The 21836-nt window shown below is 36.4% G+C and overlaps 1 protein-coding gene across 2 annotated transcripts; it reads left to right on the top strand.

The window, feature by feature from the left end:
• The first annotated feature begins 115 nt into the window (after positions 1–115).
• LOC117314744 (cell death protein 3-like) lies at positions 116–21770 on the top strand. Of its 2 annotated transcripts, XM_033868836.1 has the most exons (11): positions 116–229; positions 2156–2323; positions 4927–5208; positions 10036–10191; positions 10222–10534; positions 11724–11764; positions 14984–15160; positions 15681–15903; positions 18397–18558; positions 19249–19358; positions 21145–21770. In XM_033868836.1, the coding sequence occupies exons 2-11, from the start codon at positions 2189–2191 to the stop codon at positions 21256–21258; spliced, it is 1713 nt and encodes a 570-aa protein (XP_033724727.1). In that variant the 5' UTR covers positions 116–229; positions 2156–2188; the 3' UTR covers positions 21259–21770. The 2 variants fall into 2 exon arrangements, with proteins under 2 accessions (XP_033724727.1, XP_033724726.1); XM_033868835.1 differs by having other exon boundaries at positions 10036–10534.
• The last annotated feature ends 66 nt before the right edge of the window (positions 21771–21836 follow it).

Below are 21836 nucleotides of genomic sequence, written 5' to 3'. Positions count from 1 at the left end.
GTTAGAATCGAATATAATAAGAACAAAAGACATATTAAATCACATTTTATACAAATGGTATCAACCACTTCGGCTAAATGAGAGCGATTGGATTTCCCGGAATTCGCCATCATTAAAACGCTTCTAATGTCACAACAAAAATATCGAAGAGAATTACAAACATTTTAGTGACGTTTACTTTCATTTTGATCAAGCCATGATGGTCTATGAAATCGTAACCGTAGCCTTGGTAAGTAAGAAATGAATCACATGATAATTTTAGAAGTAATTCTTAAACGTTTATAAATCACGTTTTCCTCCCTGCTTACCTGTGCCGTCAAACATAGGCTTTAGATTCATCTATGAAGCCCGATCTCTTGTCCTTAATCATGATTTATATGATTAGGAACAAATTGCATGTACTGAAAATTCTGTAATACAGGTACATTTAATGTAAATACTGTACATGCTATATAAGCTTCCTGAAACAGTTTGTCAGGTTGGGAATACCCTCAAAATCTCGAGATAGGCTGTATTTTCCAAAAGAAGCAAAAACGTTTTGGTGAGGAGTACATTTGTAAAGGGAGCGGCTTTCCACCTCAAACCAACACCTTAACATATCTATACCCAGGTTTGCTGATCTTGGGTCCGTCAGGTTCTTACATTCTGAGTCATGATTTGTGAGTGAAGTCTGGTAAATAAACACAAACTCAAGATATACAACTCTGTCAGACACTCTAATACACATACAATGACTACTCTACGGAAATATGACAGTTGTTTATTTATATGTAACAAAGTGCAGGATTAATTTATTTTAAATCACTGCCTCCGCTAGGGATCGAACCAGGAATCTCTGGCTTATATTACTAGTCTTACGCTCAACCGATCGAGCCAAAGAGAAATTAAGATCTCCCTAACCGAGTAGTATATTATTGCGGCTAGTATTTACCAGGGTTACATATATAATTAGTAAACTAGCGGCTACATGGTCCTACTCCTATAAAAAAGACGATGACATAATTCTAAATGCTACACGGCTGAGCTCCTATGGAAAAGACGGCGACTGATGCTCTATAGGCTACACGGCTTACTCTACTAACCTACGACCACGACTTGTAAAATATACTACTCTGTCCCTAACAGTATCATGTCTAAAATTACCCTACATAGCCTACCTACAACTATTCTTATAAGGGAGAGAGCCAAACCAGTCTTGTCAAGACTTTTATTCTGACTAACGAGTAAAGAAGAGAGAGTTGATCTGAGCTGTCCTGTCAGGACTTTCCTTATAAATGATGAACTACGCAGATGTACAGACTTAAATAGACAAGTGCGGCAATCTGCATGTGCAATATTCATCCAAATTACCTGCACTCCGAACACTTCCTCTGTTAGATGACTATGGAGTTGTGTATAAACCGCCGGTATTTATTGAACAATAGAGTATGATAAGCAGACAGTCACCTTTCCTCAACTTTTACACATTTAATAACAGAAAGTATGTAATTTATAGTTTTTCATTCTGTATTAATTAATTACTCTTTATCAGTGATCTAGCTTCTAAATTATTCAATATCTAAATGAAACTGCAGGGCTGTCTCCCCTTCCATATAGCAAGTTTGACACTTTTTCTGGTTCCTTTCGATTTCTCTGCTTTCCCTGGTCAATGATCTATTCACTGTAGCTTTATTTTTACAACTTTAGTCCGGCCTATATAAACATCACTGACATGTCCTAGAAAAGTGAAACAGCTTATGAAGCAGGTTTAACCCTTCACCCCTAAATAACTTTAATGGACTCTGCCATTCATTAATCATTTGAAGTCCAATATGGTCAGTAGGGGTAAAAGGTTTAATTCGTATCCTGAATAATATACTGAATAACTGTATATATATTTTATTAAGTTAATATTTAGAGAAAGATATATTTTTAGACTTTTGTATATTCATTTGTATGTTGATTATTGAAAGCTAGAGTGTCATTATCTCCCGGAAAACATCTTTGAATTCTTTAATCTAGCTATCCAAGCAGTTAACTTAGCTTTCCCAAAACCTATTCAATGCTTGATATAAGGATTTAACACTCCAGGGACTCTTGAATATGGTAAATTAAAAGAAGTTGTTAAAAAAATTTAAAAGCCCAATGAAATTGAATCCATATATATTTTGTTCAGTTTTTAAGAATGCATAGCTGACAGATGTAGAGTATGGAGAAGATTCATAAAGATGCTCTGCGGAAGACCCGGATCAGGCTGGTCAATGATCTCCATCCAGACGCAGAAATGTGGGACCTGTTGGTCACAGAGGGGATATTTACCCCTATAATGATGGAATACATACAGGTTCAGTATTTTTACGTCTGAAATCTCTTATTTGTCCCTGTGTCTGTCCTCCCATCTTTCTGTTCTTCCACACATTTTCCTGCATGGCTCTATTCTAGTCCTCACTGTCAATGGAACTTCATACATGGGACATGAGTTCACCTAGGGGAAGCAGTGTATCATATATCAAAAGTAGGTCACTCTGACCTATATTTTAACCTTTGACCTATATCCAGTGTGGAAATGGGATTCATCCTAGAAATTGCCTTGTTTTTTTGTATTTCATGATCTCGCTCCCTTTACTAGATCGGCTGTCGGCCCTCCTCCACCACTACACTGCTAACTTGATGTATTTTCCATAGACTATGATATTGTTTTAAACAGTATCATCTCATTCACTTTACTAGATCGGCTGTCAGCCATCCTCCCCCACTACGCTGCTAACTTGATGTATTTCCCATAGACTATATTGTTTTACACTGTATGATCTTGTGCAAAAAAGTAACGGTAATGTCATGACATAATTGATTTGATGATGTCACATATTTGCATATCATACATTATAATAGACTAAGACAAATGATGAAGGTAAAGAAAATATCGATGATTTTAAAACAACAGTGAAGAATTTGTGCTTTCTGAAATAAGAAAAGAATTTATCATGCGAAGCATTTAATCATTGAATATCCACTTTTACCACAGTAGCATCTTTTTAGCCCACCATCATCAGATGGTGGGCTATTCAAATCGCCCTGCGTCCGTGGTCCGTCGTCCGTCCGTCCGTCCGTCCGTAAACAATTCTTGTTATCGCTAATCCTCAGAAAGTGCTGAAGGGATCTTTCTCAAATTTCATATGTAGGTTCCCCTTGGTGTCTAGTTATGCATATTGCATTTTGAGACCAATCGGAAAACAACATGGCCGACGGGCAGCCATCTTGGATTTTGTCGATTGAAGTTTGTTATCGCTATTTCTCAGAAAGTAATGAAGGGATCTTTCTGAAATTTCATATGTATGTTTCCCTTGGTGCCTAGTTATGCATATTGCATTTTGAGACCAATCGGAAAACAACATGGCCGACAGGCAGCCATCTTGGATTTTGACAATTGAAGTTTGTTATCGCTATTTCTCAGAAAGTACTAAAGGGATCTTTCTTAAATTTCATATGTAGGTTCCCCTTGGTGCCTAGTTATGCATATTGCATTTTGAGACCAATCGGAAAACAACATGGCCGACAGGCAGCCATCTTGGATTTTGACAATTGAAGTTTGTTATCGCTATTTCTCAGAAAGTGATGAAGGGATCTTTCTGAAATTTCATATGTAGGTTCCCCTTGGTGCCTAGTTATGTATATTGCATTTCGAGACCAATCGGAAAACAACATGGCTGACAGGCAGCCATCTTGGATTTTGACAATTGAAGTTTGTTTTCGCTATTTCTCAGAAAGTACTAAAGGGATCTTTCTCAAATTTCATATATATGGTTCCCCTTAGTGCCTAGTTATGCATATTGTATTTTGAAACTAATCGGAAAACAACATGGCCGACAGGCAGCCATCTTGTATTTTGACAATTGAAGTTTGTTATCGCTATTTCTCAGAAAGTAATGAAGGGATCTTTCTGAATTTTCATATGTAGGTTCCTCTTGGTGCCTAGTTATGCATATTGCATTTTGAGACCAATCGGAAAACAACATGGCCGACGGGCAGCCATCTTGGATTTTGACAATTGAAGTTTGTTATCACTATTTCTCAGAAAGTAATGAAGGAATCTTTCTGAAATTTCATATGTAGGTTCGCCTCGCTGTCTAGTTATGCATATTGCATTTTGAGACTAATCGGAAAACAACATGGCCGACAGGCAGCCATCTTGGATTTTGACAATTGAAGTTTTTTATCGCTATTTCTCAGAAAGTAATATAGGGATCTTTCGGAAATTTCATATGTAGGTTCCCCTCGGTGCCTAGTTATGCATATTGCATTTTGAGACTAATCGGAAAACAAAATGGCCGACAGGCAGCCATCTTGGATTTTGACAATTGAAGTTTGTTATTAATCAGAAATTGCTGAAAGGATCTTTCTGAAATTTCATTTGTAGGTTGCCCTCTGTGCCTAGTTATCCATATTGGATTTTGAGACCAGTCAGAAAACAACCTGGCCGACAGGCAGCCATCTTGTATTTTGACAATTGAAGTTTGTTATCGCTATTTTTCAGAAAGTGCTTAAGGGATCTTTCTCCAATTTCATATGTAGGTTCCCTTTGGTCACTGGTATTGCATTTTGGGACCAATCCAAAAACAACATGGCCGACAGACAGCCATTATCGCTAAATCTTAAATTTTATATATAGGTTCCCCTTGTTTGAAAAGTACTAGAGGGCTGTTTCTGAATTTACACAGATTAGTAAGACTTAGAGGAAGGGAAAAGTAGAGAAAAGATCAATCTGACATGGAACCTATAAAGATCATTCAATGGTGGGCGCCAAGATCCCTCTGGGATCTCTTGTTCAATACTGAAGTTTAAGTTGCAGATAATCTACATTACGCTATTTAAGATTTTCTAATGAATGTATTAATTTTTCTGATGAATATTTTTCTGGTGAATATTTTTTTTTGATGAATATTTCAGGCTGAAAAAACAAGAGCAGATAAAGTTCGAAAACTTTTGGACGATTTAGTAAGACGAGGACCAAAAGCTTATAAGAAATTTTTGAGATGTTTGCGAGATTCTGGACATGAAGATTTAGCAAACACAGTGGAGGATAATGAACATATATTGAGGGGCCTTCCTGTCCCCTTCAGGCAGGGTCAAGAAGATCTGAATAGAAATACACAAAGACCACCTGAACCACCCAGGCCATCATCTGTCACGAGCCAGCACTTCATCAATATAGAGCCAATTCCCGCACAGGTAAAATAGGTCTCCTGTACCACTATATATGGAGTTATGGCCCTTGTTTGACCATACATCAGTTAGTTGCATTAGGGGTGTATCATCTTTAATTTGTCTCAATAGACAACAACTCCAAAATTCATTGGAGCATCTCTCCTGTACCACTATATATGGAGTTATGGCCCTTGTTTGACCATACATCAGTTAGTTGCATTAGGGGTGTATCGTCTTTAATTTGTCTCAATAGACAACAACTCCAAAATTCATAGGAGCATCTCTCCTGTACCACTATATATGGAGTTATGGCCCTTGTTCTCACCCTGACATATTTGTGACATATGATTTATTTGAAATATACATATTTTTTTTCACCATTTGTCAATTTATGTAACTTAATTAGCTGCATAATTTCCACGGTTTGTGTAATTCAAAGTACATTCCTCAGGGTCCACAATTTAAAACATTTTGTAGACTGTATGATTGAAAACATTCTGTGGGCTGATTGATTTGAAAAGTTCTGTGGGCTGTATGAGTTAAATCGTTCTCCAGGCTGTTTGATGAAGCTGGCTTATTCTACAATTTTTTTCCAAAGACCAACTACAAGCTTTACAAATCCATGGTAATTCAATCTCTGCTGTAGACAAAACAGGATGTTAGATCAATTTCAATATCAAGCATTTACATTTAAACTTGTCTCTCACCACCTGTATCTAAAAAAGCAGATTTTTTTTTTTTTTACAATTGAATTGAATAGCCAAAGCTGATCACCTCTTGATTACCATTATATTCTTCAGTATAGCTTACAACACCAAACTTAAGTCTGCAGTACAACTAAACAGTCCTTCCCTTTGAGAGAACTTTCCCTGTGCTCATTAAAGCTTACCCGGTAAACCATTTCCGAGTCGACCTCGATGGATTCACTCAATCTTTCTTCTCAAAAGTCACTTTGTGGCAGGTAACCCATAGTACAGGATCGGGCTAACTTTGTGGCAGGTAACCCATAGTACAGGATTGGGCTAACTTTGTGGCAGGTAACCCACAGTACAAGATCGGGCTAACTTTGTGGCAGGTAACCCACAGTACAGGATCGGGCTAACTTTGTGGCAGGTAACCCACAGTACAGGATCGGGCTATCTTTGTGGCAGGTAACCCACAGTACAGGATCGGGCTATCTTTGTGGCAGGTAACCCACAGTACAGGATTGGGCTATCTTTGTGGCAGGCAACCCACAGTACAGGATCGGGCTATCTTTGTGGCAGGTAACCCACAGTACAGGATCGGGCTATCTTTGTGGCAGGTAACCCACAGTACAGGATCGGGCTATCTTTGTGGCAGGTAACCCACAGTACAGGATCGGGCTATCTTTGTGGCAGGTAACCCACAGTACAGGATCGGGCTATCTTTGTGGCAGGTAACCCACAGTACAGGATCGGGCTATCTTTGTGGCAGGTAACCCACAGTACAGGATCGGGCTAACTTTGTGGCAGGTAACCCACAGTACAGGATCGGGCTAACTTTGTGGCAGGTAACCCACAGTACAGGATCGGGCTATCTTTGTGGCAGGTAACCCACAGTACAGGATCGGGCTATCTTTGTGGCAGGTAACCCACAGTACAGGATCGGGCTAACTTTGTGGCAGGTAACCCACAGTACAGGATCGGGCTAACTTTGTGGCAGGTAACCCACAGTACAGGATCGGGCTATCTTTGTGGCAGGTAACCCACAGTACAGGATCGGGCTATCTTTGTGGCAGGTAACCCACAGTACAGGATCAGGCTATCTTTGTGGCAGGTAACCCACAGTACAGGATCGGGCTATCTTTGTGGCAGGTAACCCACAGTACAGGATCGGGCTATCTTTGTGGCAGGTAACCCACAGTACAGGATCGGGCTAACTTTGTGGCAGGTAACCCACAGTACAGGATCGGGCTATCTTTGTGGCAGGTAACCCACAGTACAGGATTGGGCTATCTTTGTGGCAGGTAACCCACAGTACAGGATCGGGCTAACTTTGTGGCAGGTAACCCGCAGTACAGGATCGGGCTATCTTTGTGGCAGGTAACCCACAGTACAGGATCGGGCTATCTTTGTGGCAGGTAACCCACAGTACAGGATCGGGCTATCTTTGTGGCAGGTAACCCACAGTACAGGATCGGGCTAACTTTGTGGCAGGTAACCCACAGTACAGGATCGGGCTATCTGCAAACCATAATTCATAAAGAATCATTTTGACTTTCAGGCATTCTAACCAAGTTGGCAATACATGTACAGTGGAACTTCGTTAACTCGAACTCGGATAACTCGAATACCCCGCTTAACTCGAAGTACCTCGCCGGTCCCGGCCGAATCTCTCTTTATCTTAGTAAAAAAAACTCGGAAAATTCGAATTCGGATAACTCGAAAAACTCGGATAATACGAAGTAAAAATTTGGTCCCAACAATAAAAATCCTACTTGAAATGTTCGAATAACTCGAAGTATAATTTTCGTCGATCGGTGGCAAATGCCGACATTTTTTAAGAGCTAACGTTAAATTCCGTTTGTAATACTGAACATATCGGCACTACTAAACTACATGTTATTATAAGTGTTTCATAAATTCATAAAAGAAATTGTCGGCTGAATCTTATAACAACAAGTCTTGGTGATAAAAATTACTGCTTTACTTACATCAGGTAATTTCCCAAGGCGGTCGCCGATATCAGTACACACGATAGTCAACAACTCATCTACCCGTTCGCTCAAGCGGACACACCGGTAGATCTACCCGGCTGATATTTTTTACAGGTGTAGAAATGACACAGTCACCGGCGCCTATTAAATCTTTAAACTGCTGAAACAATAGCGTAATTACTGCCGAGGTGTTCAGAGTACAACTGTAACGGTCAGTGCTGTCTATTAAATCGGATAAAACGCCAACTCAGTTACAGTAACATTTTATACGCACATGCGCAGCCCAACTTCCGGTGCTAATACACATGGAAATGGCGTGGTTATCAATAAAAAGTAAGTAGGTCGATCAAACAGTATTTTATACATGTGCAATAAAAGGTAATGGTTTTGTTACGTTTTGTATGCAATCTGTGTTAAACTTAAACGGTTATTTGTTTTGACATTAATAACTTGTTATTTGTCGAATTCCGTTTTATCGTTTACCTTTTGCAAACATGACTTGCACATCAGATCGTTATTGAAGTGACTAAGTGAAAGAAACTTTATCGTGACTGTATATCGGCAAAACTACACCAAATTACAAGTGACATAACGAAACATTACATATATATTTACATGTATTGACCAGTCTTCACACTAAACTGATGAGCGACAGAGCGAAGTTATAATGATTATATAATGTTGACAATATTGACCAAACTTTTCACCAAAAACGATAACTCGCTTAATTCGAACACTCGGATAACTCGAAGTTTTTTCGTGGTCCCGTCGACTTCGAGTTAACGAAGTTCCACTGTATATAAGAAATTATGGCATGTATGACATTACAGCATGTCTGACATTATGGTATCATGGCATAACAACATGTATGACATGTATGGCATTATGGTATGGTATAATGACATTACAACATGTATGAAATTATGTTATTATGACATTACGACATGATGGTATCATGACATTATGGTATCATGACATTATGGTATCATGGCATTATGGTATCATGACATTATGGTATCATGGCATAACAACATGTATGACATTATGGTATCATGACATTACAACATTATTACGTTTCGGTATGTATGACATTATGATATCATGAAATTGCGACGTGTATGACATCATGACATTACAGTATTATGACATTATAACATTACATTATTTATGACATTATAGTATTAGGGTATGTCAGGGGTCGACATTAACTTTTTTCTGCACTTGTCCATTTGGACATTAGTAACATTTATGTTCACTTGTCTGAATGGAATTATCACTTGTCCCACTTGAAAAATTTTCAATTAAGTTTAATGATGTTTTTTCAATGTCTGTGTCATGCAGTAAAATGATAACATTGCAATGTATATTACTGATATTTAGTGGTGTTTTGTCAAAGTTACATAATGAAAAAAAAAAAAACCGATACTGACTGCCTATTTTCAATTTATAGAAACTAAACTAGTCTTGTAAGAATAGAAATAAACCGATTAAAACATGAACATTAAGTTGTAGAAATGCAATAGTGCATAAAAATGTGAAATACTTTATTTGCTAAATCTTGCAGTAAATAACGAGTCGGATAGAATCAGTATCTGTTGCCACTTTAGTGGGACCGATTGAATATTTTTAAAAAACACAGAAAGCTTCGATATCATCTGCATAGTGTTCCAAATTAAACTATTTTCGTTATGAACAAGTGACTTACAATGTACACTATCCATGTTTTTGTTTCTTTTTTATCATAGGTATAAGGTGAAGTCTTGTGAATGTTGATTTAAATAAACAACATGAAGACAATATTGGTTACTTGTCCCGTCGGACAAGTGTTTTGATACATTCACTTTTCCGACAGCAATTTAGTCTGGTACCGGACAAGCGGACAAGCCTTAATGTCGACCCCTGTATGTATGTCATTATGGTATATATGACATTACGGTATGCATGACATTAGGGTATGTATTACATGATATTTATGACATTACATCATATATGACATTACAGTATATATGACCTTATGCCTAAATTAGGTATGGGTAGATCTTTACAGTACTGTGGAGAACTGAAATCAAGCAAAATGTGGTCTCTTTTATAGAGTTGTTGCCCTTTGCTCTTTGAGATGAAAGTTTTGTACTGGCTTTGAGATTACTTGTTGCTTTATATCCAGACTGTTGTAGTTTTCAGAGGAGAGTAGTGCCACTCATTACCAGCCATCGGCTGAGTGGCAGACTGGACCAGCAAGTCTGCCCTGTAGTTTGATGACCCCCTCAGGAGCTAGGATACTGCCAACAGCAAAAATCCCAGGGAATTCCTCTTCACAACCAGGGAGCCACATAGCAACAACCTCACAACCAGGGAGCTACATAGCAACAACCTCACAACCAGGGAGCTACATAGCAACAACCTCACAACCAGGGAGCCACATAGCAACAACCTCTCAACCAGGGATTTCCATTCCAAATAAGTCGCAAACAGAGGGGCATATTGCCACGACCTCACAACCAGAACACATAGCCACGACCTCACAACCAGAACATATTGCCACGACCTCACAACCAGAACATATTGCCACGACCTCACAATCAGGGGGCCACATAGCAACAGGGAACACAGCTGGTCAGAGTGGAGATGATGATGTCGTCATGGAAACAGCAGATGCCCCAGCGCCAGGAAATGGTATGTACATTATGTATACGTTTGTATACCTTTTATGTAAATTATGGGTCTATTACACAGGCAATATTCCTTCACGTGAATTTAACTTTTTTGCCCTTTTCACGTGAAGGAATATTGCCTGTGTATGGCACCATATTTATACTCAATAAGCCATCTTCCCCTAGTGCTCAGTTTTTGGAGGGTTTTTCTTTGTGAACCACTTTATCTGACTATTTCAAAATTCTGTAAAAAAAAGAAAGTGATTCTCAGAAGTCAGGGAATTATTTGTGAATAAATATGATATTCGATAAGTGTATCGATCACAACAGCAGTAGAAGTGGTAACTTTCCAAACTTTTATTACATCGTCGACCGGTTTCGCCTTATGTCGGCTTCATCAGGACAATTTTTACAACATTTTTGGAACCCTATTGTACATAAAATGCGGCTCCCATAAATTTCTAAATATAGTATGTGATTATGACGTAATGATCTTATGACGCTATTCCCATTGTGCGGGTGATAATTCATATAACACTATACAAAGTACATCTCAAATATGATATTGTGGTAGACTTGTCCTACAGAGTCACTGAACATAACTTTATCATTCTTTATATTTACTAAGCATTCCATAAAAGTCCACTCATGGTCCAGTCATTACAGAGTTACGGCCCTTTATTTGTCTTCTTGCCCGTCAATAATTTTGACAGTTCTTCAGAAAACTGTGAATGCACAGATATTAGATTGTATAAAAATGTACCTACCTGAGGTTTTCAGTAAATGTACAGGTATTGTATAAAAATGTACCTACCTGAGATTTTCAGTAAATATACAGGTATTGTATAAAAATGTACCTATCTGAGATTTTCAGTAAATGTACAGGTATTGTATAAAAATGTACCTACCTGAGATTTTCAGTAAATATACAGGTATTGTATAAAAATGTACCTACCTGAGGTTTTCAGTAAATGTACAGGTATTGTATAAAAATGTACCTACCTGAGGTTTTCAGTAAATGTACAGGTATTGTATTAAAAATGTATCCTACCTGAGATTTTCAGTTAATGTACAGGAACTGTATTAAAAATATACCTACTTATTGTTTCCAAACAGAACATGTTTATTTGTTTGGTAACCTCATTTTTGTGGAGTTTGATTTCAAAAATCTACAATATTTTCATAAACAATATAAATATTTTGTTTTATAGAAGTTGGGACGGCCTACCAGCGAGCTTCAGCAGAAAGACCAGTAAGTTAAAACAACTGTATAATTATAACTGTAATGCTATAGGTTTAAACTGCGTGAAACAGAACCATTTCTATGACTAACAAATTGTATACATATGTATACAATGAAAAAAAGCTTGCTGTTTGTAGCATCATTTTTTATTGGCCTGGATAAAAATTAAGCATTGTGATTTCTCACAGTAAAGATTTTGCTAAAGTAAAAAAAAAAGACAAATAATAATCTTAAGAGTGTAATTCATGCTTTTCAAGTTGTTCAGTACAGATTATGCCTTGGTGCATTGTCAATCATCTATCCCCTCCACCTCTGGATTGCGAGTTCGAAACCTACGTAGGGCAGTTGCACATGGTAAACTTATAATTAGGAATGAGTTGACTGGTAGTACACAGTAAAGGATTGTGTCGACTGGTAGTACATGGTAAAGGGATGTGTTGACTGGAAGTACATGGTACAGAATGTGTCGACTGGTAGTACATGGTAAAGGAATGTGTTGACTGGTAGTACATGGTACAGAATGTGTCGACTGGTAGTACATGGTACAGAATGTGTTGACTGGTAGTACATGTTACAGAATGTGTTGACTGGCAGTACATGGTACAGAATGTGTCGACTGGTAGTACATGGTAAAGGAATGTGTTGACTGGAAGTACATGGTACAGAATGTGTTGACTGGTAGTACATGGTACAGAATGTGTTGACTGGTAGTACATGGTACAGAATGTGTTGACTGGTAGTACATGTTACAGAATGTGTTGACTGGCAGTACATGGTACAGAATGTGTCGACTGGTAGTACATGGTAAAGGAATGTGTTGACTGGAAGTACATGGTACAGAATGTGTTGACTGGTAGTACATGGTACAGAATGTGTTGACTGGTAGTACATGGTACAGAATGTGTTGACTGGTAGTACATGGTAAAGGAATGTGTTGACTGGCAGAACATGGTATTGTGTAGCAGATCCCAAACTGGGAAAAGTATGTTATATATTAGTTGAGTGTTTTGCTATATAATAACCAAAATATTCAGGATAGTGATACAGGCCCCATTGGCCTTTTTCAGTTCATTTGACTTGAATTGACCTATAGCCATTATCTGTGACTGATTTGCTCTGTCAATAAAATGTTTACATTTCAAACTTCTTCTCAAGTTCCAGGAGTGAGATTCAGCTCAAACTTAACTGAAATGATCCTAAGAAGTATTAACAAAGTGTTGCTATTTTTTGTCAGTATGAAATTCAAGATGGCTGCCATCTTGAAAAATACACTTCAAAATTCTCCTCAAGTTCTACCAGTGAGGTTCTGCTTAATCTTGCCTCCAATAATACCAAGATAGTCCTGAACGTGTTGTCACTTTTCGAGTCTTGCTGAAACCCAAGATGGCTGCCATCTTGAAAAACACTTTTCAAACTTCTTCTCAAGTTCCAGAGGGATTTGGCTCTAACTTTCCTGAAATGGTCCAGAGATGATGCTGACAAAATGTCGTTATTTTTAGGGTCAGTTCCATTTCCAAGATGGCTGTCATGATTAATATCTAGAACATTCTGCCACAGGAAATTTTATCATCATCAACTGTCAGATCTTTCGGATTTTCTCTTGATCATCACAGGAGAAACCAACTACTGTAGATAATCCATTGTTATTCTGGTCTTCGTAAAATATTTAGACATTTTAATACAAATACTAAATTTACATTGTATACATTTAAATCAAATTTGAATAATCAGAATGATATTTGAATTGTTAATGATGTCATATAAAATCATGTACAAAAAATTGTCTTTGATTGTATTGAACTGACAGCAAAGGACCATGAAGTCCAAAAGTCAGAATAAAATCTGTCTATCTCCATGTATCCATCCCTACAAATCTACCCTACAAGAGGACTCAGGGTTGTTAATACAGAAACTACCCACAGAAATGATTTTATAAAACAATATAATATGTAACTTTTCCTTACAATATAATATCTCACGTTTCCTTACAATATAATATGTCACGTTTCCTTACAATATAATATTTCACGTTTCCTCACAATATAATATCTCACGTTTCCTTACAATATAATATCTCACGTTTCCTTACAATATAATATGTCACGTTTTCTTACAATATAATATTTCACATTTCCTTACAATATAATATGTCACGTTTCCTTACGATTTAATATTTCACATTTCCTCACAATATAATATCTCACATTTCCTTTCAATATAATATGTCACGTTTCCTTACGATATAATATTTCACATTTCCTTACAATATAATATTTCACGTTTCCTCACAATATAATATGTCATGTTACCTTACAATATAATATCTCACGTTTCCTTACAATATAATATGTCATGTTACCTTACAATATAATATCTCACGTTTCCTTACAATATAATATCTCACGTTTCCTTACAATATAATATTTCACGTTTCCTCACAATATAATATCTCACGTTTCTTTACAATATAATATGTCACTTTTCCTTACGATATAATATTTCACATTTCCTTACAATGTAATATGTCACGTTTCCTTACAATATAATATCCCACGTTTCCTTACAATATAATATGTCATGTTACCTTACAATATAATATGTCATGTTTCCTTACAATATAATATGTCACATTTCCTTACAATATAATATGTCACGTTTCCTTACAATATAATATGTCATGTTACCTTACAATATAATATGTCATGTTACCTTACAATATAATATGTCATGTTTCCTTACAATATAATATGTCATGTTACCTTACAATATAATATGTCATGTTTCCTTACAATATAATATGTCACGTTTCCTTACAATATAATATCTCACGTTTCCTTACAATATGATATGTCACGTTTCCTTACAATATAATATTTCACGTTTCCTTACAATATAATATTTCACATTTCCTTACAATATAATATCTCACATTTCCTTACAATATAATATGTCACGTTTTCTTACAATATAATATGTCATGTTACCTTACAATATAATATGTTACATTTCCTTACAATATAATATTTCACGTTTCCTCACAATATAATATCTCACGTTTCCTCACAATATAATATCTCACGTTTCCTTACAATATAATATGTCACGTTTCCTTACAATATAATATCTCACGTTTCCTTCTACACACATACAATGTCTTTATTTTTTGGTCCTATACTGCCGGACAAATATTTTACTCAAATCTCTCAAAGATGCCATTTGTAATTACAGACTTATCGAATGGAGTCGAAGCCGAGAGGTTACTGCCTCATTATCAACAATAAGGACTACACCCTGGACTCTCTGATGGATCCAAGAGTCGGTACGAATGTGAACAGGGAAGAACTACAGAGTCTCTTCACTGATCTGGGGTTCCAAGTCGATGCCAAAGATAACTTGACAGGAGAGGTATGTTAAATTTGTGTTCTGGGAAATATCATTATCCTCTTGTGACTTGGAGAGATATAGGGATGTGTTTGTTCATCGGACATCACCTCCAACATCTTTCTACCAACCAACCATAGTCGTTACTATTGGTGACACAGGGGGTGGGGGTGGGGGTGGGGGGGGGCTATATGTTTCCTCCCCGTACGACTGTCTGTCTACCTGTCTGTACATCTGTCTGTCTGTCTGTCTACCTGTCTGTCCACCCGGCCAGCCAACCGGCACTCATTTTTCTGCACTTTTCTCGGCCATGCTTCAAGGTATGTGTGTTAAAGTTGGTATGTAACTTCAGTTTGAGTAGCTACAGATTAAGTTCAAAGGATTTTGGATCAAGGTCATGTAAGGTCACTGTTGTCGCCAATTTCAGTGGGGGCTGGTTTAGCAATACCCTGACCCAGCATGCTTGTTCATATCTACATTGTGGTATAAATAAGGTATGAATTTAAACCAGAAAGATATAGTTTTGTAATTTTCTTTCCTGCAGGCTATGAAGAACACTTTGAAAGAATTTGCTGCGTATCAAGGGTTGCCCGCAGTAGACTCTCTGATTGTTGCTTTCCTTTGTCATGGTAACAGTGAGAAAATGTACGGCGTGGACGGAAAGCCAATCTACGTACAAAATGATGTATTGAAGGTGTTCAGCCCTCGAGAGTGTCCTGTAATGACGGGGAAGCCTAAGTTGTTTTTGATGAATTCTTGCAGAGGAGGTAACTACACAATTTGACCTATTCATATAATTACCAAGTATGTATGGTTAAATTTGGTATAGTCCGACCAGAATAACATGTGGTGTTGAACTTTGATTAGCATATTGATTACAGACGAGTCTATAGTTATTTCGGAGAAATATGTGCTTTGTATAATATAGATGTATATCTGTTAGTTGTTTATGATGTAATTAACCTTATCATCAGCTGCATCGTTTGTATTTATACTGGTCTAGATTTAGCGACAAAACTGTTAATATGAGAATGATTGATTACATAGTTACTTGAATATGTGTAAACCATGCATCGAAAATAAATGATACAATCCCTGTGTTGTCAATATAAAATGACAAAAACGAATGGTCCAACACAGCACCCTGCTGGACACAGTAGTATTCCTGATCTACAATGTATATATTTTGCTAACACGCCTGTGCACAAATGGAACTACCCACTTTAGATATTCAAGGTCAACGTGACAGGTCATTCTGGTTTGACTTAAGCATGTCAATTGTACAAAGTGTCTGTTTTATGTGTCGATTGTACAAAGTGTCTGTTTTATGTGTCATTTGTACAAAGTGTCTGTTTTGTGTGTCATTTGTACAAAGTGTCTGTTTGATGTGTAGTTTGTACAAAGTGTCTGTTTTATGTGTAGTTTGTACAAAGTGTCTGTTTTATGTGTCATTTGTACAAAGTGTCTGTTTATGTGTCATTTGTACAAAGTGTCTATTTTATGTGCCATTTGTACAAAGTGTCTGTTTTGTGTCATTTGTACAAAGTGTCTGTTTCGTGTCATTTGTACAAAGTGTCTGTTTAATGTGTAGTTTGTACAATGTGTCTGTTTAATGTGTAGTTTGTACAAAGTGTCTGTTTGATATGTAGTTTGTACAAAGTGTCTGTTTCATGTGTCATTTGTACAAAGTGTCTGTTTTATGTGTCATTTGTACAAAGTGTCTGTTTTGTTTTTGATTTGTACAAAGGGTCTGTTTTATGTGTGTCATTTGTACAAAGTGTCTGTTTTATGTGTCATTTGTACAAAGTGTCTGTTTTTTGTGTCATTTGTACAAAGTGTCTGTTTCGTGTCATTTGTACAAAGTGTCTGTTTTATATGTCATTTGTACAAAGTGTCTGTTTTATGTGTAGTTTGTACAAAGTGTCTGTTTTTTGTGTCATTTGTACAAAGTGTCTGTTTAATGTGTAGTTTGTACAAAGTGTCTGTTTCGTGTCATTTGTACAAAGTGTCTGTTTTATATGTCATTTGTACAAAGTGTCTGTTTTATGTGTAGTTTGTACAAAGTGTCTGTTTTGTGTGTCATTTGTTCAAAGTGTCTGTTTTGTGTGTCATTTGTACAAAGTGTCTGTTTTATGTGTCATTTGTACAAAGTGTCTGTTTTGTGTCATTTGTAAAAAGTGTCTGTTTTATGTGTCATTTGTAAAAAGTGTTTGTTTTATGTGTCATTTGTAAAAAGTGTCTGTTTTATGTGTCATTTGTACAAAGTGTCTGTTTTGTGTGTATTATTTGTACAAAGTGTCTGTTTTATGTGTAGTTTGTACAAAGTGTTTGTTTTATGTGTAGTTTGTACAAAGTGTCTGTTTTATGTGTAGTTTGTACAAAGTGTTTGTTTTATGTGTAGTTTGTACAAAGTGTCTGTTTTTTGTGACATTTGTACAAAATGTCTGTTTGATGTGTCATTTGTACAAAGTGTCTATTTTATGTGCCATTTGTACAAAGTGTCTGTTTTGTGTCATTTGTACAAAGTGTCTGTTTCGTGTCATTTGTACAAAGTGTCTGTTTAATGTGTAGTTTGTACAAAGTGTCTGTTTAATGTGTAGTTTGTACAAAGTGTCTGTTTCGTGTCATTTGTACAAAGTGTCTGTTTTATATGTCATTTGTAAAAAGTGTTTGTTTTATGTGTCATTTGTAAAAAGTGTCTGTTTTATGTGTCATTTGTACAAAGTGTCTGTTTTGTGTGTATTATTTGTACAAAGTGTCTGTTTTATGTGTAGTTTGTACAAAGTGTTTGTTTTATGTGTAGTTTGTACAAAGTGTCTGTTTTATGTGTAGTTTGTACAAAGTGTCTGTTTTATATGTAGTTTGTACAAAGTGTCTGTTTTATGTGTCATTTGTACAAAGTGTTTGTTTTATGTGTCATTTGTACAAAGTGTCTGTTTTGTGTGTCATTTGTACAAAGTGTCTGTTTTATGTGTAGTTTGTACAAAGTGTCTGTTTTGTGTGTCATTTGTACAAAGTGTCTGTTTTGTGTCATTTGTAAAAAGTGTCTGTTTTGTGTGTCATTTGTAAAAAGTGTCTGTTTGATGTGTCATTTGTACAAAGTGTCTGTTTTATGTGTCATTTGTCTCTTGTTTGCGTAACCTTTTTCAGTTTTGAATTATGTCATTTGTATGAATCCAACATTAAAATGCTGGTGGAGTTGGTTGATACCATTCAGTCATGTGCTAATTATGCCTCCATTATTTTTTTATCTTACATAGATATGAGAGATGTTGGATATCCCGCCAATAGTACAGTTGGTGGAACTGTACCATTTGATGCTGCTCAAACTGATACTAAGCCATTATCTGCACGCCCTCCAAATGACTTACAACTAACCCCAAACTTTCAGGACCTGTACCTTGCCTATTCTACTTTCCATGGTAAAAGCTTCTTTCAGTAATTTTAAATTATTGTTATAAGTTAATATAACGTGTTTTGCGATTGTTGTAAAATCAATAAAGTTTATATAGGTCTGTGCTGTTTTAAAATATAAGGACATGTCACCAAAGAAATACTTTCCTGCCCATTCATTCAAAAGGTGATTACATTAATCACTTGGCTTGTGAAAATATCATTTTGTCCTTTAAATTACTTCAAAGTCTATTTCTAGTAACAGTTCAATTCTATAGCTTTTGTTTCATGTAATACAAGCAATAAAGACACAGACACTGAACATGTTTTTATTTCTGAACTTTTACATATTTCTAAATGTGAGAAAGTCCTATAAATAAAAAAGAAATTAGCCTAATCTTATTTTTTTTTAAAAAATTGAATGAGAATCTTGTAATTAATTTGTTATGGCCTTATATAACCTTACGTATGGCAATTTATTTTGTTTAAAACATATATGTAGTCATATCAAGGATTTATTTTGTTTAAAACATATATGTAGTCATATCAAGGATTTATTTTGCCTAATTGATAAAATGCACACACAAAATTACCAGAATATATTATTAGATTCTTGGTCCATGACGAAGATAGCACAAAGTCAAACACTCTATATTGGACATGAACATACTTCTGATGTTTTATTTAAACATTATAACTGAGAATCGAACATGTTGCAGGCCACGTTTCCTACCGGAACAGGGAAGAGGGAAGTTGGTACATCCAAAAATTTGTGGAGGTGTTCCGTGAGCAAGCAGCGTTTTGTGACATTAATGCCATAATGACACAGGTCAGTTAACACCCTGGTTTCGTCAGTGTGCCTTAACTTAACAGTGCCGACAAAGAATAAGTGTGTTCCTTTATAAACAAGAGTAGACTGTTGTATAAATTTATACGATACCGAAATGTATTAGCTAAGCACATGTACAACCCTCAAAAATCCAAGCTTTTCTTTCTGTTAAATTTTGAGTGAATAACAAATTAATTATTTACCGAAGAAATTCTGTTGTTCTCCCTATCTTTAATTTCTTTTAAGATATTTTATTGTCAACACAACATGTATAAAAACAAGGTACAAAAATGTATTTTTACATAGAATATCATCAAGATTTGGTGTTGGCAAAAGGGATTGGACTACAGGCTCAGCCTATATTAGTCCTTTCCTTACTCCGCACCTTTATAATCTGATGTATAATTTTTAGTCCTACAAACCCCTAAAGTCCCCGATTTGTATCACATGTAAACGAATGATACAGTATTCGTTTGTGAGTGTATCATCATGAATTTGAAAATAAAAGCGATGCTTAAAGGACTTCATACAGTTGTTTTGTCCTTCTAGGACTCGTCAGTGATGTTAGGGATATCATACCGCTATTTCGTCCTTATTCGACTCGTCAGTAATGTTAGGGACATCATACATCTGTTTTGTCATTCTAGGACTCGTCAGTGATGTTAGGGATATCATACCGCTATTTCGTCCTTATTCGACTCGTCAGTGATGTTAGGGACATCATACATCTGTTTTGTCATTCTAGGACTCGTCAGTGATGTTAGGGATATCATACCGCTATTTCGTCCTTATTCGACTCGTCAGTAATGTTAGGGACATCATACATCTGTTTTGTCATTCTAGGACTCGTCAGTGATGTTAGGGATATCATACCGCTATTTCGTCCTTATTCGACTCGTCAGTAATGTTAGGGACATCATACATCTGTTTTGTCATTCTAGGACTCGTCAGTGATGTTAGGGATATCATACCGCTATTTCGTCCTTATTCGACTCGTCAGTAATGTTAGGGACATCATACATCTGTTTTGTCATTCTAGGACTCGTCAGTATTGTTAGGGATATCAGACAGTTGTTTTGTCACTCCAAGGACTCGTCAGTTATGTTAGAGTCCAGAAGTGTGAAAAGCCAGAAGAAAATCATATCTGTTAGCATCTAGAAAGGGATAGTGTTGGACAAAAGCTTTAAATAGAAACATTTAAACAAATTCAAAATCCAAGGGTTTCGTTCTAGATCAGTTATCTTGTCTTAACATTGTATGTGAGGAGGTCAGAACGAGAGGAATTATGAGGATGTATATGAGTAAACATGTAGGATTAATAGAATCTTTCACCCCTTTTGGGGTGGGATAGGGGGATTTCAACCCGAGGGGGAGATTGTTAAATTCCCAGACACGAGGCTTGCCGGGTGTTTGGGAACTTAACAATCTCCTCCGAGGCTTGAGATCCCCCTATCTCACCCCAAAAAGGGGTGAATGATTATTTTTCCCTTACCCTGTTTACCCTCTTAAGTATCTAATATTGACGTTACATCAATGCAAGGAAATGTTGACGTGACATGATTGATTTGTCGTCGTGACATCGTGGTACTGTTGCCATGACGTCATGGTATTGTTGACGTGACAAAAGTGCAATTGTTGAGAACGTGTAAAAGAGCATGTGTAGCTTGTCTTTTCCCTAGGGTTAGATAAGAAATTCTCAACACAGTAAAACTGCGGATATCCCTGTCCAGGGTAACAGAAAATGTTGTCCTAATACTAGGCATGGCTTTATTCTTCTGTTTTTCAGGTGAATCGTCGAGTGGCCAGTATGTATGATCCGCAATCTTTGGAGGTTCAGGTGCCTGCTCCGTGTAATACGCTGACAAAGGATTGGTATTTTAATCCTCCGACAAACTTTTGAAATGTAATTTATATTTTTACCAGTAAATTACCATCAAACTTTGTGATAATGATTGACAGGTGTGTATTACTTAACAGACACAGATTTGAAATGGATTATTCAACCCTCCACAAGTCTATGAACTGTAATAATTACTTTCACTTGTGAATTATCTACTGATACTAGTTTTAATTGACAGTTACTTTTAGCATGACATTTCACCTTGATGCGATAGACATGGTTCAACTCGAAATGGATTCTAAAGAAATATACTGCATACTTGAAATGGATTCTAACAAAAAATTCATCTGCAAACTTGAAATGGATTCTGATGAAATGTTTATCTGCAGTCAAGAAATGGATTATGATGAAAAATTCATTTGCAGACTTGAAATGGATTCTTACGAAATGTTTATCTGCAGACTTAAAATGGATTTTAACGAAAAATTCATCTGCAGATTTGAAATGGATACTTCTGCAGATTTGAAATTGATTCTGATGAAATGTTTGTCTGCGGACTTGAAATGGATTCTTAAAAATATTCATCTGCAGATATGAAATCAATTCTGTGAAGCCCATGTGCCGACAAATTGTGGGAA

This window comes from Pecten maximus, chromosome 16 (genome assembly GCF_902652985.1).
Source record: "Pecten maximus chromosome 16, xPecMax1.1, whole genome shotgun sequence".
NCBI classification, from domain to species: domain Eukaryota; kingdom Metazoa; phylum Mollusca; class Bivalvia; order Pectinida; family Pectinidae; genus Pecten; species Pecten maximus.
Note: the sequence above shows the minus strand (reverse complement) of the source record. Positions and strands in the feature narration are given on the sequence as shown.